The 26,378-nt window shown below is 43.7% G+C and overlaps 1 protein-coding gene across 3 annotated transcripts in view; it reads left to right on the top strand.

Annotated features, from left to right (window-relative positions):
* Window positions 1-26,378, top strand: part of LOC112246440 (rho GTPase-activating protein SYDE2) — a 76,575-nt gene that overhangs the window by 41,045 nt on the left and 9,152 nt on the right. For all 3 annotated transcript variants that reach the window (XM_042322352.1, XM_024414754.2, XM_024414755.2), the window contains exons 4-6: window positions 9,511-9,637; window positions 18,628-18,809; window positions 19,012-19,243. In XM_042322352.1, the coding sequence (XP_042178286.1) occupies window positions 9,511-9,637; window positions 18,628-18,809; window positions 19,012-19,243 (541 nt within the window). The remainder of the gene's footprint in view (window positions 1-9,510; window positions 9,638-18,627; window positions 18,810-19,011; window positions 19,244-26,378) is intronic.

Here is a 26,378-nt window from a genome sequence, read left to right as displayed (position 1 = left end):
GAGCCAGGAGGCCTGTAAACACCATAGATATCCAGCTATGTACCGAGCTAGGGGCTGGAACCAGGAGGCCTGTAAACACCATAGATATCCAGCTATGTACCGAGCTAGGGGCTAGAACCAGGAGGCCTGTAAACACCATAGATATCCAGCTATGTACCGAGCTAGGGGCTAGAACCAGGAGGCCTGTAAACACCATAGATATCCAGCTATGTACCGAGCTAGGGGCTGGAGCCAGGAGGCCTGTAAACACCATAGATATCCAGCTATGTGCCGAGCTAGGGGCTGGAGCCAGGAGGCCTGTAAACACCGTAGATATCCAGCTATGTACCGAGCTAGGGGCTGGAGCCAGGAAGCTTGTAAACACCATAGATATCCAGCTATGTACCGAGCTAGGGGCTGGAGCCAGGAGGCCTGTAAACACCATAGATATCCAGCTATGTACCGAGCTAGGGGCTGGAGCCAGGAGGCCTGTAAACACCATAGATATCCAGCTATGTACCGAGCTAGGGGCTGGAGCCAGGAGGCCTGTAAACACCGTAGATATCCAGCTATGTACCGAGCTAGGGGCTGGAGCCAGGAGGCCTGTAAACACCATAGATATCCAGCTATGTACCGAGCTAGGGGCTGGAGCCAGGAGGCCTGTAAACACCGTAGATATCCAGCTATGTACCGAGCTAGGGGCTGGAGCCAGGAGGCCTGTAAACACCATAGATATCCAGCTATGTGCCGAGCTAGGGGCTGGAGCCAGGAGGCCTGTAAACACCGTAGATATCCAGCTATGTACCGAGCTAGGGGCTGGAGCCAGGAGGCCTGTAAACACCATAGATATCCAGCTATGTGCCGAGCTAGGGGCTGGAGCCAGGAAGCTTGTAAACACCATAGATATCCAGCTATGTACCGAGCTAGGGGCTGGAGCCAGGAGGCCTGTAAACACCATAGATATCCAGCTATGTGCCAGCTAGGGGCTGGAGCCAAGAGGCCTGTAAACACCATAGATATCCAGCTATGTACCGAGCTAGGGGCTGGAACCAGGAGGCCTGTAAACACCATAGATATCCAGCTATGTGCCGAGCTAGGGGCTGGAGCCAGGAGGCCTGTAAACACCGTAGATATCCAGCTATGTGCCGAGCTAGGGGCTGGAGCCAGGAGGCCTGTAAACACCATAGATATCCAGCTATGTGCCAGCTAGGGGCTGGAGCCAGGAGGCCTGTAAACACCATAGATATCCAGCTATGTGCCAGCTAGGGGCTGGAGCCAGGAGGCCTGTAAACACCATAGATATCCAGCTATGTACCGAGCTAGGGGCTGGAACCAGGAGGCCTGTAAACACCATAGATATCCAGCTATGTACCGAGCTAGGGGCTGGAGCCAGGAGGCCTGTAAACACCATAGATATCCAGCTATGTGCCAGCTAGGGGCTGGAGCCAAGAGGCCTGTAAACACCATAGATATCCAGCTATGTACCGAGCTAGGGGCTGGAACCAGGAGGCCTGTAAACACCATAGATATCCAGCTATGTGCCGAGCTAGGGGCTGGAGCCAGGAGGCCTGTAAACACCGTAGATATCCAGCTATGTGCCGAGCTAGGGGCTGGAGCCAGGAGGCCTGTAAACACCATAGATATCCAGCTATGTGCCAGCTAGGGGCTGGAGCCAGGAGGCCTGTAAACACCATAGATATCCAGCTATGTGCCAGCTAGGGGCTGGAGCCAGGAGGCCTGTAAACACCATAGATATCCAGCTATGTACCGAGCTAGGGGCTGGAACCAGGAGGCCTGTAAACACCATAGATATCCAGCTATGTACCGAGCTAGGGGCTGGAGCCAGGAGGCCTGTAAACACCATAGATATCCAGCTATGTGCCAGCTAGGGGCTGGAGCCAGGAGGCCTGTAAACACCATAGATATCCAGCTATGTACCGAGCTAGGGGCTGGAGCCAGGAGGCCTGTAAACACCATAGATATCCAGCTATGTGCCGAGCTAGGGGCTGGAGCCAGGAGGCCTGTAAACACCATAGATATCCAGCTATGTGCCAGCTAGGGGCTGGAGCCAGGAGGCCTGTAAACACCATAGATATCCAGCTATGTACCGAGCTAGGGGCTGGAGCCAGGAGGCCTGTAAACACCATAGATATCCAGCTATGTGCCAGCTAGGGGCTGGAGCCAGGAGGCCTGTAAACACCATAGATATCCAGCTATGTGCCGAGCTAGGGGCTGGAGCCAGGAGGCCTGTAAACACCATAGATATCCAGCTATGTGCCGAGCTAGGGGCTGGAGCCAGGAGGCCTGTAAACACTGTAGACATCCAGCTATGTGCCGAGCTAGGGGCTGGAGCCAGGAGGCCTGTAAACACCATAGATATCCAGCTATGTACCGAGCTAGGGGCTGGAGCCAGGAGGCCTGTAAACACCGTAGATATCCAGCTATGTGCCGAGCTAGGGGCTGGAGCCAGGAGGCCTGTAAACACCATAGATATCCAGCTATGTGCCAGCTAGGGGCTGGAACCAGGAGGCCTGTAAACACCATAGATATCCAGCTATGTGCCAGCTAGGGGCTGGAGCCAGGAGGCCTGTAAACACCATAGATATCCAGCTATGTACCGAGCTAGGGGCTGGAACCAGGAGGCCTGTAAACACCATAGATATCCAGCTATGTACCAGCTAGGGGCTGGAGCCAGGAGGCCTGTAAACACCATAGATATCCAGCTATGTGCCAGCTAGGGGCTGGAGCCAGGAGGCCTGTAAACACCATAGATATCCAGCTATGTACCGAGCTAGGGGCTGGAGCCAGGAGGCCTGTAAACACCATAGATATCCAGCTATGTGCCGAGCTAGGGGCTGGAGCCAGGAGGCCTGTAAACACCATAGATATCCAGCTATGTGCCAGCTAGGGGCTGGAGCCAGGAGGCCTGTAAACACCATAGATATCCAGCTATGTACCGAGCTAGGGGCTGGAGCCAGGAGGCCTGTAAACACCATAGATATCCAGCTATGTGCCAGCTAGGGGCTGGAGCCAGGAGGCCTGTAAACACCATAGATATCCAGCTATGTGCCGAGCTGGGGCTGGAGCCAGGAGGCCTGTAAACACCATAGATATCCAGCTATGTGCCGAGCTAGGGGCTGGAGCCAGGAGGCCTGTAAACACTGTAGACATCCAGCTATGTGCCGAGCTAGGGCTGGAGCCAGGAGGCCTGTAAACACCATAGATATCCAGCTATGTACCGAGCTAGGGGCTGGAGCCAGGAGGCCTGTAAACACCATAGATATCCAGCTATGTACCGAGCTAGGGGCTGGAGCCAGGAGGCCTGTAAACACCATAGATATCCAGCTATGTGCCGAGCTAGGGGCTGGAGCCAGGAGGCCTGTAAACACCGTAGACATCCAGCTATGTGCCGAGCTGGGGGCTGGAACCAGGAGGCCTGTAAACACCATAGATATCCAGCTATGTACCGAGCTAGAGGCTGGAGCCAGGAGGCCTGTAAACACCATAGATATCCAGCTATGTGCCAGCTAGGGGCTGGAGCCAGGAGGCCTGTAAACACCATAGATATCCAGCTATGTACCGAGATAGGGGCTGGAGCCAGGAGGCCTGTAAACACCATAGATATCCAGCTATGTGCCGAGCTAGGGGCTGGAGCCAGGAGGCCTGTAAACACCATAGATATCCAGCTATGTGCCAGCTAGGGGCTGGAGCCAGGAGGCCTGTAAACACCATAGATATCCAGCTATGTGCCAGCTAGGGGCTGGAGCCAGGAGGCCTGTAAACACCATAGATATCCAGCTATGTGCCGAGCTAGGGGCTGGAGCCAGGAGGCCTGTAAACACCATAGATATCCAGCTATGTTCCGAGCTAGGGGCTGGAGCCAGGAGGCCTGTAAACACCATAGATATCCAGCTATGTGCCGAGCTAGGGGCTGGAGTCTGGAGGCCTGTAAACACCATAGATATCCAGCTATGTGCCGAGCTAGGGGCTGGAGCCAGGAGGCCTGTAAACACCATAGATATCCAGCTATGTACCGAACTAGGGGCTGGAGCCAGGAGGCCTGTAAACACCATAGATATCCAGCTATGTGCCGAGCTAGGGGCTGGAGCCAGGAGGCCTGTAAACACTGTAGACATCCAGCTATGTGCCGAGCTAGGGGCTGGAGCCAGGAGGCCTGTAAACACCATAGATATCCAGCTATGTACCGAGCTAGGGGCTGGAGCCAGGAGGCCTGTAAACACCATAGATATCCAGCTATGTACCGAGCTAGGGGCTGGAGCCAGGAGGCCTGTAAACACCGTAGATATCCAGCTATGTACCGAACTAGGGGCTTCAGAAAGTATTCATACCCCTTGGCTTATTCCACATTATGTTGTTTACAGGCTGAATTCAAAATGGATTAAATCGATTTTTGGCACTCATCTACACATATATAATGACAAAGTGAAAACATGTTTGTTGAAATTTTTGCACATTTATTGAAATGAAATACATATATATCTAATTTACATACAGTACCACTCAAACGTGGACACACCTTCTCATAAAAAGGGTTTTTATTTATTTTTCCTTTTTTTTTTTTTTTTACTATATTGTAGAATTATAGTGAAGACATCAAAACTATGAACTAACTCATATAGTAACCAAAAAAGTGTATTTATATTCTTCATATATATGTATATGAAGATATATATGTATATATATATATATATATGTATATAGATTCTTCAAAGTAGTCACCCTTTTCGTTGATGACAGCTTTGCACACTCTTGGCATTCTCTCAACCAGCTTAGTGAGGAATGATTTTCCAACAGTCTTGAAGGACTATGCTGAGCACTTGTTGGCTGCTTATCCTTCACTCTGCGGTCCAACTCATCCCAAACCTTCTCAATTGGGTTGAGGTCGGGTGATTATGGAGACCAGGTCATTTGATGCAGCACCATCACTCTTCTTCTTGGTCAAATAGCCCTTACATAGCCTGGAGGTTTGTTTTGGGTCATTGTCCTGTTGAAAAACAAATTATAGTCCCACTAAGTGCAAACCAGATGGGATGGAGTATCGCTGCAGAATGCTGTAGTAGCCATCCTGGTTAGGTGTGCCTTGAATTCTAAATAAATCACTGACAGTGTCACCAGCAAAGCACCATCACACCTCCTTCATGCTTCTTGTTGGGAACCACACATGCGGAGATCATCCGTTCACCTACTCTGCGTCTCACAAAGACACAGCGGTTGGAATCAAAAATCTCCAATTTGGACTCCAGACCAAAGGACAGATTTCCACTGGTCGCATGTCCATTGCTCGTGTTTCTTTGCTCAAGCAAGTCTCTTCTTCTTATTAGTGTCATTTTGTAGTAGTTTCTTTTCAGCAAATCGACCATGAAGGCCTGATTCACACAGTCTCCTCTGAACAGTTGATATTGAGATGTGTCTGTTACTTGTTGCAATCTGAAGAGCAGTTAACTCGAATGAACTTATCCTCTATGGCAGTCCTCATGAGTGCCAGTTTCATCATAGCACTTGATGGTTTTTGGTATTTTACCAAGTAGGGCTATCTTCTGTATACCAGTCCTAACTTGTCACAACAAAACCGATTGGCACAAACGCATTAAGAAGGAAAGAAATTCCACAAATGAACTTTTAACAAGGCACACCTGTTATTTGAAATGCATTCCAGGTGACTACCTCATGAAGCTGGTTCAGAGATTACCAAGCGTGTGCAAAGTTGTCATCAAGGCAAAGGGTGGCTACTTTGAAGAATCTCAAATATAAAATATATTTGGATTTGTTTAACACTTTTTTGGTTACTACATGATTCCATATGTGTTATTTCATAGTTTTGATGTCTTCGCTATTATTATACAATGTAGAAAATAGTAAAAATAAAGAAAAACCCTTGAATGAGTAGGTGTGTCAAAACTTTTGACTGGTACTGTATACCGTCAGGAAATGGCTCAAAGGGGTGTGGGTGAAGACTTTTCTGCACATATTTTTTCAAAGCCAATTAAATGGAGATTCCCGATTGAAGATGCTTTTTAGTCCAGGACTAGGAAAAATCTGTGTCCAGTTAACTACCCCCTAGTTGTTGGAATGTGTGACACCATGCTTGTTGGTGTTTTAAAATTATTATTATATTTTTTAAATATATATATATATACTGATTATTTATATATATATATATATATATATATATATATATATATATATATATATATATATATATATATAATTAATTAATTAATTATATATATATATATATATATATATATATATATATAATTAATTAATTAATTATTTATTTTTATATTTAAAACATACAATATACTTGCAGTGAAGCCACTCAACAACTACATCATATTAGTCATCTAACAGCCTCCCATTCAGAGCGACGCACAGAAGCAACCAGGGTTAACGCCCTGCTCAAGGGCACATTGACAGATCTCCCACCAGCCCTCCAAGACCCCCCCTACAGTTCCCCAAGAGTTGCCCCTCAACCATTCTATATACTCATTTGAGCTGAAAAGCACAAAGTCTTGAATCTTACGTCATTTTAAATATCAACTCATACACCCTGTACCATGGAATCGGTACATCAAAAATCTCTTCACAACTATTTTGCAATCTGTATGGCACAGCTGTAAACATCCGGGCCTAAAATAAAACGGGTAAACTTTCCTATTTATACTATTTTTATTCCTCCACGAGTTTTGATCCTTTATATTGGGCAGACAGACCAGTTTCCTACCTTCTCCAACTGCCACCTGCATCCTCCGTTTTTGGGGTAATGCTGTAATCAATTAGTTGTAATCTTTGATTGAGCAGACCTTCCCATACAATTCTGGTTACTCCATGAAAGACATAACTCTACCATTTCAATTTACAATATCATTTATAGAATACCCTTTTCAAACATATTTTCCATAAATACAGGTATTTTATGCTTGTTGGTGTTTAGCTAGCTTCCAATTCCAGTTGTGAAGAGTCCAGTCAGTGCAGTACCCCTCTGGGTTATGCAAGAGAACGTGGTTTCTGCATTGTACTCATTAAACCTATTGTTTAGTAAGAAACAAAGCAAAGAGGCTTCGTACCACCCAGAACCATAGATAGGTGCTGCACTACCTGGAACATGGCAGTTCCCTGGCCGGAGATTAGGAAGCTGTATCATTGAGCTATTCATAACAGTTCCAAACCGTTCATAACAGTGTAATTAAGTGTATATTGTGATCAGCCAGTACACACAGGCTCCGTGTTCCCATGGGTTTTCCATGGTGGTTTCACTGGTCATGTAACTACTCTGTTGCTACTCTAAGAGGTTGTTTACAGTGTGTGACTGCCATGGTTTGAACTGACAGCTGTGGGATCCTTGCTAGTCATTAGTGCTGAGCAATTAACTGACATTTCGGTTTTCAAACAACTAATTGACAGACATCGGTTCAATTATTTGAATTCCATTTTGTAAAAAATAATTCTGTCAGCTCAATGCACACGTTGTGCAGTTTCTGTAGAGATCAATCAGATCATGCCCGAAGTCTGTGATGTAGTAGGGAGATGTAGTTTCCAACAGGCCAACATTCTACATAGTTTAGCGCAGAAATAATGTTAATTAACTACAAAGACCATAAACCATTGCACGCCTACTTGTCCGATCTGTTTCTTTTACACCTGTTTTGTAAAAGAGACAGAAGAATGCGCCATAGCACGATTTGAGAGGGATGGAATACATGATCTAAGCCAAGGTTTCTCAAATTCAGTCAAGTGTTTATTTATATTTTACACTTTTAAAGGAATAGTGCCAGATTGTGTCAATTAAGCCCTTTTTATAGTTTCAGAGTTGTTTAACCCATGGATACAAATTGTATTTGAATTGCCAAAATCTTATACTATCCCTTTAAGATCAGAGTGACAAGTTACAACATATATTTGTAGCAAACAGCAAGCAGTGGCGTGAATGAAAGCCACGAGCGTCCAGCCACAGCTTGCTCCTCATAATTTCTACAGTGCAGTGGTGCACATCAGTTATATTTCAGATGTTGTCAACCTCATATAATTTTTATGCATTTTGGAGTAGAATGTCTTTTTAAAAGTCACCAGTGCCTCCCTCCGCCCGTCCACTATCTGCTGAAAATCCTAGGGGAAACGCTGTTGTATATAGATAATGGTATAACCTAGTTATGTGAGTGATTTTAGCAGGTTTTGTCTTTGTGTTTGACCTAGTTGTGTGTTTTTGCATTTTTTTTTTTTTGCCTGTATTTGACCCATGTGTGTTTTTGCAGGTTGTGTGTATTTAACCTGGTTGTGTGTGTTTTTCTGTAGTTTGTGTGTATTTAACCTGGTTGTGTGTTTTTTCCCTGGTTGTGTGTGTTTTTCTGTAGGTTGTGTGTATTTAACCTGGTTGTTTGTGTTTCTCTAGGTTGTGTGTATTTAACCTGGTTGTGTATGTGTTTTTGTAGGTTGTGTGTATTTAACCTGGTTGTGTGTGTTTCTGCAGGTTGTGTGTATTTAACCTGGTTGTGTATGTGATTTTGCAGGTTGTGTGTATTTAACCTGGTTGTGTGTGTTTCTGCAGGTTGTGTGTATTTACCCTGGTTGTGTGTGTTTCTGCAGGTTGTGTATATTTAACCTGGTTGTGTATGTGTTTTTGCAGGTTGTGTGTATTTAACCTGGTTGTGTGTGTTTCTGCAGGTTGTGTGTATTTAACCTGGTTGTGTATGTGTTTTTCCAGGTTGTGTGTATTTAACCTGGTTGTGTGTGTTTCTGCAGGTTGTGTGTATTTAACCTGGTTGTGTGTGTTTTTGCAGGTTGTGTGTATTTAACCTGGTTGTGTGTGTTTTTCTGTAGTTTGTGTGTATTTAACCTGGTTGTGTGTTTTTTCCTGGTTGTGTGTGTTTTTCTGTAGGTTGTGTGTATTTAACCTGGTTGTTTGTGTTTCTCTAGGTTGTGTGTATTTAACCTGGTTGTGTATGTGTTTTTGTAGGTTGTGTGTATTTAACCTGGTTGTGTGTGTTTCTGCAGGTTGTGTGTATTTAACCTGGTTGTGTATGTGATTTTGCAGGTTGTGTGTATTTAACCTGGTTGTGTGTGTTTCTGCAGGTTGTGTGTATTTACCCTGGTTGTGTGTGTTTCTGCAGGTTGTGTATATTTAACCTGGTTGTGTATGTGTTTTTGCAGGTTGTGTGTATTTAAACTGGTTGTTTGTGTTTCTGCAGGTTGTGTGTATTTAACCTGGTTGTGTATGTGTTTTTCCAGGTTGTGTGTATTTAACCTGGTTGTGTGTGTTTCTGCAGGTTGTGTGTATTTAACCTGGTTGTGTGTGTTTCTGCAGGTTGTGTGTATTTAACCTGGTTGTGTGTGTTTCTGCAGGTTGTGTGTATTTAACCTGGTTGTGTGTGTTTCTGCAGGTTGTGTGTATTTAACCTGGTTGTGTGTTTCTGCAGGTTGTGTGTGTTTCTGCAGGTTGTGTGTATTTAACCTGGTTGTGTGTGTTTCTGCAGGTTGTGTGTATTTAACCTGGTTGTCTATGTGTTTTTGCAGGTTGTGGGCCTCTACCGTCTGTGTGGTTCAGCGGCAGTAAAGAAGGAGCTTCGGGAGGCCTTTGAAAGGGACAGCCTGGGTGTGGAGCTCTGTGAAAACACCTACCCTGACATCAACGTCATCACAGGTAACATTACACTGCAAATAGCATCAGAACCTCTGTCCTGTAACACCTATTAAAACTATTGCTGTGTGTGTGACATGTACAGTGCCTTTAGAAAGCTGTTTGCAACACGGCACTAAATTAATACTGTAAACAATGTGGCAAAGCAATTCACTTTTTGTCCTGAATACAAAGTGTTATATTTGGGGCAAATCCAAATTCAATACAACACATTACTGAGCACCACTTTCTATATTTTCAAGCATAGTGGTGGATGCATCATATTATGGGTATGCTTGTGATCGATAAGGAGTTTTTGAAGAAAAAAGCACAGCAAAAATCCTAGAGGAAAGCCTGGTCCAGTCTGTTTTCCACCAGACACTGGGAGATGAATTCACCTTCCAGCAGAACAATAACCTAAAACAGAGTTGCTTACCAAGAAGACAGTGAATGTTCCTGAGTTATTAAATCTGCTTGAAAATCTATTGATTGCAGGACCTGACAATTGTTGACTAGCAATGATCAACAACCAATTTGACAGAGCTTGAAGAATTTTGAAAAGAATAATGGCCAAATGTTGTACAATCCAGGTGTGCTAAGCTCTTAATCGCTGGTAAGATGTAATCACTGCCAAAGGTAATTCTAACATGTATTGACTCAGGGGGTTGAATAGTTATCTAATCAAGATATATTACTGTTTTATTTTTCATATATTTTTTACAAATGTTATAATTTTTCTTCCACTTTGACATTACAGAGTATTTTGTGTAGGTCTTTGACCAAAAACGACAATTCAATCCATTTGAATCCCACTTTGTAACAAAACAAAATGTGGAAAAAGTCCAGGGGTGTGAATGCTCTCTGAGGGCACTGTACACATGTGTCTGTGCATGTGTGTGTGCGTTCGCATTTACGTGTGTGTGTGTACGTGTGTGTGTGTATATGTGTGTGTGCATGCATGCTTACTTGCATGTTTTTGTTTGTTGTAAAAGCATTCCAGTCAGCATACCACCAGCATGTGAGTGTATCTGAGAGGAGAGCCCTCACATCAGCCAGCCAACCATCCAGACCAATGTGCATTTAGGTCATTCCTTCATTTCCCTTCCCCAGGTTTAGATATGCCACTCGCTCTGACCACCCCCGCTCTGACACACACACACACACACACACACAGACCCCTGAACATAATTCACGCACTGAGGGTTACCATTATTTACACATTAAATTGAGGACAATAACCCAGTTTCACTCTGCTTGAAGTAATGTAATTCCTCACTGGTTTCTATCATTATCAATGACAAACTAGGGCTAAACTGTTCTGCTTGGCCATGTTGGGACTGGAGTGAATGTCCAATATTCCCCTTCGCTGCAGCCTGCAGAAAGATGTTAGCCTGTTCAAAATAGCTAAACAACACCAGTGATCTGTTAACTTCCAGAGTATGTCTGCCATGTCACTTGTTAACCAATGAATTCAGATTCCGGAATAGACAGGGGAGGGGCAACAGTTAAGAGAAAAATAATAAATAAAAATACTTGCTCACAGATTATTATTTTCTTCCCACCGAAAAAGAGGAAGACCATGGAAGCCCCTTGGCATTGTGGGAGCTGCTGTTGGTTTTGGAAAGAGGCCCATATAGGCGACCTCGTATCATGCCTGCTTTGATCCAAATGCATTAGCATGGCAGGGCAAAGAACACAGTTAACAGTTGAGCGGGTTAGAAAAAAAGGGCCAGCACCAGTGTGGATTGTTGGTTTTTGCTTGCTGTCTAAATTTACTCTGCCAAGCGTGTGGCTGTTGCAGATGGGCTGAGGGAGTGAGAGAGAGAGCGCGGGGGAAGGGTGGCTAGGCTGAGAGCAGTGATAGATAGAGGGGGGTGGGGTATGGGGGTTGGTGGTTTGAGTGTAGTCAGGTCAGCCAGAGAGAGAGACAGAGAGACTAGCTAATAAGCAGGCCAAATGGATGAGCTAAGAGGAGGCGGCGAGGTCTGGGTTGTCACCCGGCTCATTTAAAAGGCAGAGGTATTGAAAGGGATTACCCCGTGTCAAAGTTCAATCCAAAGCTTGCAAAACATGTGAACTGCCTAGCCTTACTTTGTTTCAAACCATGATCCCAGACAAAGGAAACAACTCATCATGATTGTCATGCTCTGAATAGAGAATAGTTATGGTAACATACATGAACTGAATTTAGCCAATGGCTCTTTTTTGTCTCAGGCAGCGGAATTTCTGGGTTCGATTTTTTTATTGCGATACAGTATTTTTAGGTACAGACTTTTTTGGTATTAACATTAAAACTTGTCAGTACATTCAGAATTTGTATGTAGGTTAACATGGATGACAACAGGAGTCTAGATGGTGTAGGTCTCTACTGTAATTGAATTAGTGTTGACAGCTGGGATGTGACTTAAATCAAGAAGGGTGGTGGAGGGGGGCAGGAGCTCTCTCTCTCTTTAGCCCCCTTTGACTCAGAGACATTCCTCCAGGGCTGTGAGGGCTTTGGCAGGACCCCGTGTCCACAGACCCGCCCCCCCAGCCCCTTCAGTCAGGAGCACAGATGGAAGGACAAGCTGCTCATTTTAGTTTTAGTCATGGTGGTGTGCTTCGGTCACCGGCCAGGCATTACTTCAGACTTCTCTGGTTCTGATCTCAGAGAACGCCATGCTTTACACAAGGAGGCTTCTAGGTCAGTCACTAGGTCAGTCACACCATCTGCCATTTTTAAGTTATTATTGAAGTATTATATATTTCTAGTCTATGTAACACAGCAATGAGACTGTACGAGGATCATTGTAGATGTAACTGATGTTGTTTCTCCACCTGGTAGCTAATGCATGGGCAGTTATCTGAGAGTCCCATCTATCAACCTTTTCTTGGCAGGAAGCCAACACAACAAGAAGCCTCAGTGATGTGTTCTAAATTAAATAGAGCAAGGGTTGATGGTGAATCAGTGTAATTTCCCTCCTCTCAGTGAAAGGGAAGATAGTGGTTTGGGCTTAGAGTCTGTACGTGTGATGAGCTGCTAGTTGCTCCGACAAAGGTCATTACAAACTGAAAGCTTCAAAAAACGAAAAAATCTGAAATTGCATCTGATTTAAGAGACTCCCTTTGTTAACAAGGATAAAGAGTCTAGTTTGTAGCCCAGCTAGCTGCCCTTCCAGTCCTCCAGTCCAGCCCTCCCCATGCAGTGAATACATGGAAAGTCATTAATAGTGTTCTCTTTGATGCAAAACACACAGATGGTATTTGGTTAAGTGGAGGCATGGCGGCTTAGCTGAACTCTAGGCCGAACAGGAGGCAGGAAGGGCCCGTCATACAAACACCTACAGTCCTTGTCCAGTGTGAGTGGGTGGGTGTCAGAGAGAGAAGTGGGCAGGGCAAGTCAAGGCCCCGCCCCCTGTCCTCTACAGCCCCTCTGACTCTCTCTCTACTGGTCTGGGAGTGTGAGGAGAAGGCAGGTGTTGGAAGGGGAGAACAAGCCCCTATTTGTTTCTTTAGGACAGCATCGACCGACGGCAGCAGTGACCTGTAGTTTTGTTTGAAAAAGGTGTTGGACCATTGCCATATGGGTCTTGTAGTGTTTCTTGTAGATATTCTGCAAAAGTCTACAATTTCAGTTGTGAGAAACCGTATGTATAAGATTTGCCTGTCAATGACTAAACTTTGGACCAAAAACACAACACATTTCTCTATCAACTCAAAGCTCATTTCTGCCACCAATTCCCCTACAGGAAAATCCCAAAACAACTTCACTGAAAAACCAAAACACCTTCCCTGAAAAACACAAACAACTTCCCTGAACAACAACATTCCTGGTCTCCATGATGTGTTTGTTGCCTAACACATCACAGGCTGTGAAAATAAAGGTAACACCTGCAGAGGAAGGCCACCTGTTCCAAACTGAGCATGACCTTGCCTGGTGTGTGTGTGTGTGCGTGTGTGTGCGTGTGTGTGGCAAGCCCCAAAGGGGGTTAAGGTACTCCAACGGCAGAGTAAACACAGAGCTGTGTCATAGCAGGCTAATCATTTACCCCACACATAATGGCTGCATTCTCTCTGCTCTGAGTCACTACACACGCACACACACACACACACACACACACACACACACACACACACACAAACAGGGGGACCAGTGTTTATATCAAAACTACTGCGGAAGGGAACATAGAATATTGTATTGAGTTATAGGTGTGTTGTGTTCACACAGAGATCATTAAGGTGGTATAAGTGAAAACCTATAATCTATAATTATTTGCTCAGTAGTAAAACAAAAAAGAAGGTTATTTTCATTGTCACATTGCATTTCAAACTTGTTACTAGTACAGCACTATGTTAGTTGGCGATGGAACAACTAGATTAAACTGAAGTTGATGAATCTATTTGTTTTTGAGAACACTGTGTTTTGGTTTTGCTGGAGGATGTTGACAATCACTGCTTCTATCTGTCTGGGAAATCAGCATGTCTAAGGAAGTATCCAGAGAGCTAGAAGTAAAACCCTGTTACATTTATCTCTCATTTATCTGTACTTATCTAACACTGCACATTCTAAACATCTCTTTAATACCTGGTACCTCTGAGTCAAATGGGGGGAAAAAATCATGAATGAAAAAGCAAACAACATTGTAGCTGTTTGTCAAATGTTTCAAAAGCTCAATAGTAAACCAGGTAGAGTCTCTGCCCAGACTGTTGTTAAAGAGGGGCGGGCTGACTGACTGACTGGCAGGCTGGTTGGAGTGCTATCTATCACCAGGCTCCCTGAACAAAAATTTCCTTTTCATATCTGCTGTTTTCATCTAGGCATGCAGTCCTCCAGTCTGAACAGAGACCTGTCATCATTGTAGATCTACCTAAGAGAAAGGGGGAGAATGGTGGGGGGCTGGGAGAGGGGAGAGAGAGATCACAAAATGTGACAAACACCAAATTGAGACTGCATGCAGAATTCTGCAAAAATATCCTCTGTGTACAATTTAAAGCTCCAAATAATGCCTGCAGAGCAGAATTAGGCCGATACCCGCTAATTATCAAACTAGAATGCTATTTGGCCCTAAACAGAGAGTACACAGTGGCAGAATACCTGACCACTGTGACTGACCCAAAATTAAGGAAAGCTTTGACTATGTACAGACTCAGTGAGCATAGCCTTGCTATTGAGAAAGGTCACTGTAGGCAGACCTGGCTCTCTAGAGAAGACAGGCTATGTGTCACGCCCTGACCTGAAAGAGCCGTTTTCTTTCTCTATTTGGTTAGGTCAGGGTGTGATTAGGGTGGGCTTTCTATGTTTTGTTTTCTGTTTCTTTATTTCTATGTTTTGGCCGGGTATGGTTCTCAATCAGGGACAGCTTAGAGACACGGATTTCCCTCAGATTACACAGACCCACAAAGAATACGAAAACAAATCCAATTTTGGTGAACTCCCATATCTATTGGATGAAATACCACAGTATGCAATCACAGCAGCAAGATGTGTGACCTGTTGCCACAAGAAAAGGTCAACCAGTGAAGAACAAACACCATTGTAAATTGAACCCATATTTATGTTTATTTATTTTCCGTTTTGTACTTTAACTAGCTGCACATAGTTACAACACTGTATATGGACATAATATGACATTTGAAATGTCTTTATTCTTTTGGAACTTGCGTTATTGTAATATTTATTGTTCACTTTTGTTTATCCATTTCACTTGATTTGGCAATGTAAACAGATGTTTCCCATGCCAATAAAGTCCCTTGAATGTAATTGAATTGAGAGAGAGACAGGATGATGCTTTAAGTGCCTACCATGATGGCTTGACACAGCAAACTTAGTTGTTTTTTAGTAGAATAAAATCTGCCGCACCACCATGGCTATGTGGTGTAGGAATGCACAAACGGCAGACTCTGTCCTCTGCACTGCTATGTTGAGGCATGTTGGGTCTTGAGTACAGTTATGGAGGGGGCTCAGATTCTGACTCCTGATGTGAAAAACAGACCTGAGTTAGGGACAGAGGAAGGGAAAGAAACGGTCACACCCCTGAGTTTTATGTACTGTAGGTCAGGAGCGATATAGGAGGGAAATCCTTTCTTACACAGCAACAACTTTAAAGAGCATACAGTATTTATAAATCTTTAACATAGGGTCCTACTATATATATTTTCTTTAGATTCGATTTGTAATCAGTCTTACCACTAGACTATGCTCTTGCCAGTGTGTTTGAAGCTAGAATCCTTAATGTTGAAAAGGCCATGTTGGTTTGTGATATTACAACAACAAAGAAATGACTGAAAACAACGGACACTGTCACCTCGGACATCATTGCACTCACGACTGAAGAGCACAATATGTACTGCAACAACAACAACATCTCAGCTCGACAACGAAACCTAGAACAGCTGTAGTGGGACAGCCAGTGGTGCTGTTTCCCCTACTGCAGATCCCATCCTTAAACTGCAGGAGTCTGGTGATGAGTAAAACACAACTCAGCCTGATGGGCATCTGGGAGTTTTCAACAGTGGACTGAATCTACATCACTCTGTCAACAGAAGTCCACCTACTGCATTCCCGCCAGACTACATGTTCTGGATGTAGAATAGAATAGTACTTTATTAGTCCATCTCTGGGGAGGAATTGCTGGTTATTCCACATACTAAAAAGCATCTTAATCCCAGATTCCCAGTATGATTTCAGTCTGCTCTTTGTTTCATGCTTGTTTCTATCTGGATTAGAGGGTAGCATGGATAGAGATTATACCAGGCAGTCTGAAAAAGACTGGACAGCATTATGTTAATAATCTTCCTCTTCCTGAAGTGAACAACGGGATTGGACAGGATTATGTTAATAATCTTCCTCTTCCTGAAGTGAACAACGGGATTGGACAGCATTATGTTAATAATCTTCCTCTTCCTGAAGTGAACTTCCTCTTCCTGAAGTGAACAACGGGATTGGAACGGGATTGGACAGCATTATGTTAATAATCTTCCTCTTCCTGAAGTGAACAACGGGATTGGACAGGATTATGTTAATAATCTTCCTCTTCCTGAAGTGAACAACGGGATTGGACAGCATTATGTTAATAATCTTCCTCTTCCTGAAGTGAACAACGGGATTGGACAGGATTATTATAATCTTCCTCTTCCTGAAGTGAACAACGGGATAATAATAATCTTCCTCTTCCTGAAGTGAACTTCCTCTTCCTGAACGGGATTGGACAGCATTATGTTAATAATCTTCCTCTTCCTGAAGTGAACAACGGGATTGGACAGGATTATGTTAATAATCTTCCTCTTCCTGAAGTGAACAACGGGATTGGACAGGATTATAATCTTCCTCTTCCTGTGAACAACGGGATTGGAAGCATAATCTTCCTCTTCCTGAAGTGAACAACGGGATTGGACAGCATTATGTTAATAATCTTCCTCTTCCTGAAGTGAACAACGGGATTGGACAGCATTATGTTAATAATCTTCCTCTTCCTGAAGTGAACAACGGGATTGGACAGGATTATGTTAATAATCTTCCTCTTCCTGAAGTGAACAACGGGATTGGACAGCATTATGTTAATAATCTTCCTCTTCCTGAAGTGAACAACGGGATTGGACAGCATTATGTTAATAATCTTCCTCTTCCTGAAGTGAACAACGGGATTGGACAGGATTATGTTAATAATCTTCCTCTTCCTGAAGTGAACAACGGGATTGGACAGCATTATGTTAATAATCTTCCTCTTCCTGAAGTGAACAACGGGATTGGACAGGATTAAAAAGTGAACATTGATTCATGCTCTTATTTCTCCTATAAAGCTGTTAGGGAAGACGACTAGACCGTGAGTTGTAATGTAGTATGTTAGAAATAAAATATGGGTAACAATTTACATAAAGTTCTTCTTATACCATTGTAGTTATACTCTGGAGAACTGTTGTGAAAAAAGCCAAAACCCAATTAAGTGTACTGATTGTACTGGTTATATGCCATGCTTAATTGATTAAGCAGCTCTATTTACAGTGGCTTAATCTGGATGTTATTGTCAATCTAGTCACGTACATGCGTCTGAACTGAAGTTGTCTTTGTATGGTAATGGACCTGTAGTAGTTACTAACTGAAACAGCCTCAGTCTCTGTCTCCAAATCACTGAGGACCTGCTGACTGCCCAACTCAAAGCTCTGCTCTGAAAAGCGATAGCTAGTTATGCACAGAAAAATATATAATAATATCAATCCATTCCACCGCTGAGAATTGACACGCTGCCAAGACGTCTTTCTTTATTTCCATATTTGTCTGTTATTTTTTTCTCCTCGCCTTTGAGGAAAATAAAATACATTTAAGGGGGCTTAGTGGAGACAGACAGTGTGGGTTTCATGTTTGCTCGCCTCTTTTGTCTGGGCCTGTTGGAGGCTGAATGTGGCTGGAGTTACAGGTTTAAAAGTCTCCACCATCACAGAATCGAGTCCCCCCCCACCCCCTCTTCAACATTCTCAGGCTGCCATGTCACGCCCGATTCCAATCAGGCATTGCCCTAGATGCCCCCAGAACAGAGCCCACCACAACAATGGGTCCTAAAATCCTTGGCAGCCAGCAGAGTGTGTACCAGGCCCAGCCTGCTGTGTAAAAGTAAGGGAGAAGAAAAGCCTTTGATTTCTCAATAACGTCTCTTCATAAAGATTATATTGTTAGCAATTTGTCAGGTATTTAAGCTGTCTTGTGAAGTACATAAGAGGTAGTGTGTTTCACTCGATTGAGCCGTGAAAAAAGCATCTAAAGCCCAGCTGATCGAGCCTGAATCAGGTCCAGATGGCACAGACAGACAGTGGTGTTCTTCATGGTCTTCTTTCTGGTGAAAATCTTTTCTGCCCTCTGAAGTAACATCTGGTTGCTGTCATCATCGTTGCCAGAGTTGTTATAATCAGAGCTTATTATTCTGTTCATTCCATAAAGGGTTTCACATGCTCTCCCCCCCCCTCTCTCGCCCCCCTCTCTCTCTTGCCTCTGTCTCTCTCTCCCTCCCTCTTTCTCTCTGTCCATCCCTTCCTCACTCCAGGTGTGCTGAAGGACTACCTGCGTGAGTTGCCGTACCCCCTCATCACTAAGCACCTGTATGAGGCTGTGTTAGACTCCATGGCTAAGAGGCCTCTGCGTATTGGAGCAGGAGGATGTGAGAACGACCAGGCGGACACAGAGCAGACTGTCAGCCTGCTGGAGAACCTGCCAGAGGTGGAGAGGGTAAGGAGAAGATCCTTTTAAGGGCTTTTCACACTACTGAGCCGTACCTGAGCCAAACCAAGCTGTACTGAGCTGGCCTGATTACGAATCCTCCCTGTAGTTTCTGGAACCATGCTGTAAAAAAAGAAAATATCTGAGGCAGCGCAGTACAGTTGTGTTAGCCTGCCCTGACCCAGCATGCTCTCTGTCTGTGTGATCCCAGTTGACCCTGCGGAGGCTGCTGGACCACCTGAAGCTGGTGGCGTCGCACCACGACGTCAACAAGATGACGTGTCAGAACCTGGCAGTGTGCTTCGGTCCCGTGCTGCTCAGCCAACGCCAGGAGGCCAGCTGCCATAGCAACCGCGTCTTCATCGACTCAGAAGAGCTGGCCAGTGCTCTGCACTTTAAGAAGCACATCGAGGTGCTGCACTACCTTCTGCAGCTATGGCCAGGTAACCTCCACCATAGAAATGCAATATTACTAGAGTGACCTATGTCATAAACCTTCATAACTCTAGAATGTTGCAGATAATGGAAGCCATCTTGGTCAGGGATAAATGAAAATCTAGTCAACTTCATCCTTCATCCATTTTTTATAGTTCATTAATTACTAGCTTAATTACTAGGTACTTTATCTTGCAGTGGATGTATGAGGCTTTAAGATCAGGCAGTCTGTGATTATGAACATCCTGGGCATTGTGAATCACTGAGCCAACAACTTAATAAACAACTAATCACATTTACTGACTTTAAAAAGCACTCACCCAAAAGCAAGACATTTCCTAGAAGGGCACTATGTTGGTGGAACTGCTTTCTAGTGCAAATTGCTCCTAGCTCTGTGGTTCTGTTCCAAACATGTCTTTAAAAGCCTGGGCTGGCGCTTTGATCTCTGGTGGTTTGGCTTGGCTGACACACACACACACACACACAGTAATTAGCCATTCGCTGCCATCTGTTCGATCGTCATAGATGAAATGCTCCACAGAGTGCTTCATCATATTGGGAGGGCCAAAGCCTTGTTGTAAACCAAGCTCATTGGGTAGCGCCGCTTTTATATAAATCACTGTCCAGAGAAAATATGGCACCCTATTCCCTATATATTGCATTTCTTTTGTTCAGAGCCCTATTGGCCCTGGTCAAAATAAGTGCACTATAAAGGGAATAGGGTGTAAAGTGTTGAATCAAAAACGCATCTTTTGACCAATGGGTAACATACTATGTTAATTGTGTAGATACAGTGCATTCAGAAAGTATTCAGACCCCTTGACTTTTTCCACAATTTGTTTTTTTCCCTCATCAATCAACACACAATACCCCATAATGACAAAGCAAAAACAGGTTTTTAGAAATGTTTGCAAGTTTATTAAAAATAAAAAACTGAAAATTAACATTTACATAACTATTCAGACCCTTAGTACTTTGTTGAAGCACCTTTGGCAGCGTTTATAGCCTTGACCTAGAGTCTTCTTGGGTATGATGCTACAAGCTTGGCACACCTATATTTGGAGAGTTTCTCAAATTCTTCTCTGCAGATCCTCTCAAGCTCTGTCAGGTTGGATGGGAAGCATTGCTGCACAGCTATTTTCAGGTCACTCCAGAGATGTTCAATCGGGTTCAAGTCCGGGCTCTGGCCAGATCTAGGAAGAGTCTTGGTGGTTCCAAACTTCTTCCATTTAAGAATGATGGAAGCCACTGTGTTCTTTGGGACCTTCAATGCTGCAGAAATGTTTTGGTACCCTTTCCAAGATCTGTGCCTCGACACAATCCTATCTCAGAGCTCTACAGACATTTTCTTTGACCTCATGGCTTGGTGTTTTGGTTTTTGCTCTGACATGCACTGTCAACTATGGGACCTTATATAGACAGGTGCCTTTCCAAATTGTGTCCAATCAATTGAATTTACCACAGGTGGACTCATATCAAGTTGTAGAAACATCTCAAGGATGATCAATGGAAACAGGATGCACCTGAGCTCAATTTCAAGTATCATAGCAAAGGGTCTGAATACCTATATAAATATGACGACCAATAAACAATGAACCGGCATAATCCCATCTCATACTACTACCAATACAAACATTGTCATAGCTGTAGTATGAATCTGCAGGTAGCTAAAGCTAACAAACTAGGTTCAATGTTAGCTAGCTAACATTAGGCTATAACTAGCAAATGGAATTTCTGATTAAAATAATATTACTACACAGATCATACACGTAACGTTAGCTAGCAAGTCAGCAAGCTAATGTTTGCTAACTAACTTGCAATAAAAATGACTTTCTGACCAAATGAGAAATGTAGATCTGAAAATGTAGCTAGACTCTTACCCGTATACATAAATGAACGGTTCACGGTAGATTGGGACCATTTAACTTTGTTTTGCTTGTAGCCTCATCTCGTTTGACCTGTGTCGTGTCAAGTCGGTCTGGTTCACACCAACTGTGGCGTGTGCAGAAAGTAGCCCATTACTTTTTCCAACTGATCTGTCGATAGCGCCTGCTAAATAACGCATTTTGATTTTAAAAATTATGTTTACGTTCGAATGCCACTCCTGTGAAGTAGTAACGTGCGACAAACGCCTACTTTCCTGAAACTGGTCACAATAAGGTATTTCTGTTTTTTATTTTCAATACATTTGCAAAAGTGTGTCATTAAATCAAATCAAATGTTATTTGTCACATACACATGGTTAGCAGATGTTAATGCAAGTGTAGCGAAATGCTTGTGCTTCTAGTTCCGACAATGCAGTAGTAACCAACGAGTAATCTAACCTAACAATTCCACAACTTACTACCTTATACACACAAGTGTAAAGGGATAAAGAATATGTACATAAAGATATATGAATGAGTGATGGTACAGAACGGCATAGGCAAGATGCAGTAGATGGTATGGAGTACAGTATATACATATGAGATGAGTAATGTAGGGTATGTAAACAAAGTGGCATAGTTTAAAGTGGCTAGTGATACATGTATTACATAAAGATGCAGTATATGATATAGAGTACAGTATATACATATGAGATGTTAAGTGGGGTATTAAGTACAGTGTTAAGTACAGTATATACATATGAGATATTAAGTGGGGTATTGTGTGTAGATTGATGAGAAAAATAATTTAATCAATTTTAGAATTATGCTCTAATGTAACAAAATGTGGAAAAAGTGAAGGGGTCTGAATACTTTTCAAAAGGTCCAAACTTCTGGTCTCTACCCTAATCCGTCCAAACGTTTTAGAAGTTTTTACCCTTGTAGCATGGCCAGAATTAGGGTGACTAAATCAATGGAGGCCAGAGAAACAAAGTGGTAAAAAAATTGGAAAATTGCTTCGCATCAGCTAGGCTGGATTTTGTGCAAGAATTTAAAGATAAAGATACAATATAGAGGTAAGATGGATATCAATTTAGAGACATGACGTGTAGTATTTTCATATTTTAGTATACGCTTTTCATACTAATTCAACATTCCTCTTCTTTTTCAAAGATTTCTCACAAAAATAAGCGTGTCTCTGTGAAATGTCAACGGCGCACTGAGCGTATACCAAGCTTTTTATTTTCAAAGCATTTTACATTTATTTCAGCTGGTGTCATGCTAATTTAGCTTTTTGTGACCCATGGAAGCAACTTTGAAGACGACGACCACAATATGTAAAATCCTCAAAAGAGAAACCTGCACCACGATGTCAACAGAGCTCAGGGCTTATTATCAGATGTATTAGGTTACGAAATCTGACCTTTTATATATAGTTGAAGTCAGAAATTTACATACACCTTAGCCAAATACAATTTAACTCCGTTTTTCACAATTCCTGACATTTAATCCTAGTAAAAAAAATCCCTGTCTTAAATTAGTTAGTATCACCACTTTATTTTAAGAATGTGAAATGTCAGAATAATAGTAGCGAGAATGATTTATTTCAGCTTTTATTTCTTTCATCATATTCCAAGTGGGTCAGAAGTTTACATACACTCACTTAGTATTTGGCAGCATTTCCTTTAAATTAAATAACTTGGGTCAAATGTTTTGGGGAGCCTTCCACAAGCTTCCCACAATAAGTTGGGTGAATTTTAGCCCATTCCCCCTGACAGAGCTGGTGTAACTGAGTCAGGTTTGTAGGCCTCTTTGCTCGCACATGCTTTTTCAGTTCTGCCCACACATTTTCTATGGGATTGAGGTCAGGGCTTTGTGATGGCCACTCCAATACCTTGACTTTGTTGTCCTTAAGCCATTTTGCCACAACTTTGGAAGTATGCTTGTGGTCATTGTCCATTTGGAAGAACCATTTGCGACAAAGCTTTAACTTCCTGACTGATGTCTTGAGATGTTGCTTCAATATATACACATAATTTTCCATCTTCATGATGCCATCTATTTTGTGAAGTGCACCATTCCCTCTTGATGTCTTGAGATGTTGCTTCAATATATCCACATAATTTTCCATCTTCATGATGCCATCTATTTTGTGAAGTGCACCATTCCCTCCTGCAGCAAAGCACCCCCACAACATGATGCTGCCACCCCCGTGCTTCACGGTTGGGACGAGGTTCTTCGGCTTGCAAGCCTCCCCCTTTTTCCTCTAAACATAACGATGGTCAATATGGCCAAACAGTTCTATTTTTGTTTCATCAGACCAGAGGACATTTCTCCAAAAAGTACGATCTATGTCGATATAGGACTCGTTTTACTGTGGGTATAGATACTTTTGTACCTGTTTCCTCCAGCATCTTCACAAGGTCCTTTGCTGTTGTTCTGGGATTGATTTGCACTTTTCGCACCAAAGTACGTTCATCTCTAGGAGACAGAATGGTTCTCCTTCCAGAGCGGTATGACGACTGCGTGGTCCCATGGTGTTTATACTTGCGTACTATTGTTTGTACAGATGAACGTGGTACCTTCAGGTGTTTGGAAATTGCTCCCAAGGATAAACCAGGCTTGTGGAGGTCTACAATTGTTTTTCTGAGGTCTTGGCTGATTTCTTATGATTTTCCCATGATGTCAAGCAAGGAGCCGCTGAGTTTGAAGGTAGGCCTTGAAATGCATCCACAGGTACACCTCCAATTGACTCAAATAATGTCAATTAGCCTATTAGAAGCTTCTAAAGCCGTGACATCATTTTCTGGAATTTTCCAAGCTGTTTAAAGGCACAGTCAACTTAGTGTATGTAAACTTCTGACCCACTGGAATTGTGATACAGTGCATTATAAGTGAAATAATCTGTCTGTTAACAATTGTTGGAAAAATGACTTGTGTCATGCACAAAGTAGATGTCCTAACCGACTTCCGACTTCAACTGTAATGTTAATGATATGTTAGAGAAAGACCCCACTGAACTATTCAAACATGAATAATCATATTTGTCTTGTTAAAATGTACTTTACAACATAAGGAAGTGAAATTTCCTCACCAAATTGTGTTTTCACCCACTCTGGGCAGAGTGGGTGGACACCCTGTAGGGTGCCGTTTGGGATGCAGACAGACACCCTGTAGGGTGCCGTTTGGGATGCAGACAGACACCCTGTAGGGTGCTGTTTGGGATGCAGACAGACACCCTGTAGGGTGCCGTTTGGGATGCAGACAGACACCCTGTAGGGTGCCGTTTGGGATGCAGACAAACACCCTGTAGGGTGCTGTTTGGGATGCAGACAGACACCCTGTATGGTGCTGTTTGGGATGCAGACAGACACCCTGTAGGGTGCCGTTTGGGATGCAGACAGACACCCTGTAGGGTGCTGTTTGGGATGCAGACAGACACCCTGTAGGGTGCCGTTTGGGATGCAGACAGACACCCTGTAGGGTGCTGTTTGGGATGCAGACAGACACCCTGTAGGGTGCTGTTTGGGATGCAGACAGACACCCTGTATGGTGCTGTTTGGGATGCAGACAGACACCCTGTAGGGTGCTGTTTGGGATGCAGACAGACACCCTGTAGGGTGCCGTTTGGGATGCAGACAGACACCCTGTAGGGTGCCGTTTGGGATGCAGACAAACACCCTGTAGGGTGCTGTTTGGGATGCAGACAGACACCCTGTATGGTGCTGTTTGGGATGCAGACAGACACCCTGTAGGGTGCTGTTTGGGATGCAGACAGACACCCTGTAGGGTGCTGTTTGGGATGCAGACAGACACCCTGTAGGGTGCCGTTTGGGATGCAGACAGACACCCTGTAGGGTGCTGTTTGGGATGCAGACAGACACCCTGTAGGGTGCTGTTTGGGATGCAGACAGACACCCTGTATGGTGCTGTTTGGGATGCAGACAGACATCCTGGACCAACTGTGGCTCTATGGTTGGTAATTTGTCTCCCTGTCCAACTGTTCTGCTCTCAGCAGCTGTCTTCTTTGTGTGCACGGTGACATGAGAACAGATACGCACCGTCGAGTACAGGGATAGAGGGAGGATATGAGAGAGAGAGGGGTGTGAGTGTTGGGTTGCTAGGCGGTTTAGATGTCAAAGCCTGTGTTATTGTTTAAGTCTAAGGAGGATGGAGAATAGAAGCCTGTAAGGCTAAACCTGTCTGATCCCCTCAGATCACTAACATTCCAACTGCACTAACTGCATTTAACTTCATAGTGTTGTTTACGTACGCTGCATGGTGTATTGCTTAAGCTTATACATGCAAGGCAAGCAGCTGATCTTTATACTCCTCGCTGTCCCTGCCCTCCAAATTGAATCCCATTCTGCTTATTAATATGTTAAAACATGACCTTTATTCATTTTTTTGTACGATTTTATTTGATATTTTATCAGTACAAAACAGACGTCATACAAACATCAACTACATCACTCCTGCCCAGACCCACTAGCCCTCACCCCTATCTCCATCAACTACATCACTCCTGCCCAGACCCACTAGCCATCACCCCTATCTCCATCAACTACACCACTAGCCATCACCCCTATCTCCATCAACTACATCACTCCTACCCAGACCCACTAGCCATCACCTCTATCTCCATCAACTACATCACTCCTACCCAGACCCACTAGCCATCACCTCTATCTCCATCAACTACATCACTCCTACCCAGAACCACTAGCCATCGCCCCTATCTCCATCAACTACATCACTCCTACCCAGAACCACTAGCCATCGCCTCTATCTCCATCAACTACATCACTCCTACCCAGAACCACTAGCCATCACCTCTATCTCCAGCGCCCGTATCACTTTCCACCACATGGCCTCAAACTGCACGATTTTGTTAAAACATGACGTTTAGTACCCTCTCCACCTAGGATATTCCAGTCCTAACCTTAACCCTTAGCCCTCCCAGCTTCACCCAAACATTTCACATTCATTATGAGATATGTCCAGCCTCTTCACGAGGACCACACCTTCCACTGCATTGTTGCATAGGCCTGGAGTGTGTGACCTGGGTTATGTGAATGTGTTTCTGGGGTTGTGTGAGTGTGTCTGGGGTTATGTGATTAGGAGAGTTGGCTTGTCCTCTGTACTTGCTATGTCTTCAATGGGGGAGGAGGGTGTTAATGAACGGTGTGTGTGTGTGTGTGTGTGTGTGGGCAGATATGTGTCTGTGTATGTGACTGCTTAGCCTTGGTATTTGGTGAATTTCATAAGGAGGTGAAAG

The sequence above is a fragment of the Oncorhynchus tshawytscha genome, linkage group LG05, assembly GCF_018296145.1.
Source record: "Oncorhynchus tshawytscha isolate Ot180627B linkage group LG05, Otsh_v2.0, whole genome shotgun sequence".
Lineage (NCBI taxonomy): Eukaryota > Metazoa > Chordata > Actinopteri > Salmoniformes > Salmonidae > Oncorhynchus > Oncorhynchus tshawytscha.
Note: the sequence above shows the minus strand (reverse complement) of the source record. Positions and strands in the feature narration are given on the sequence as shown.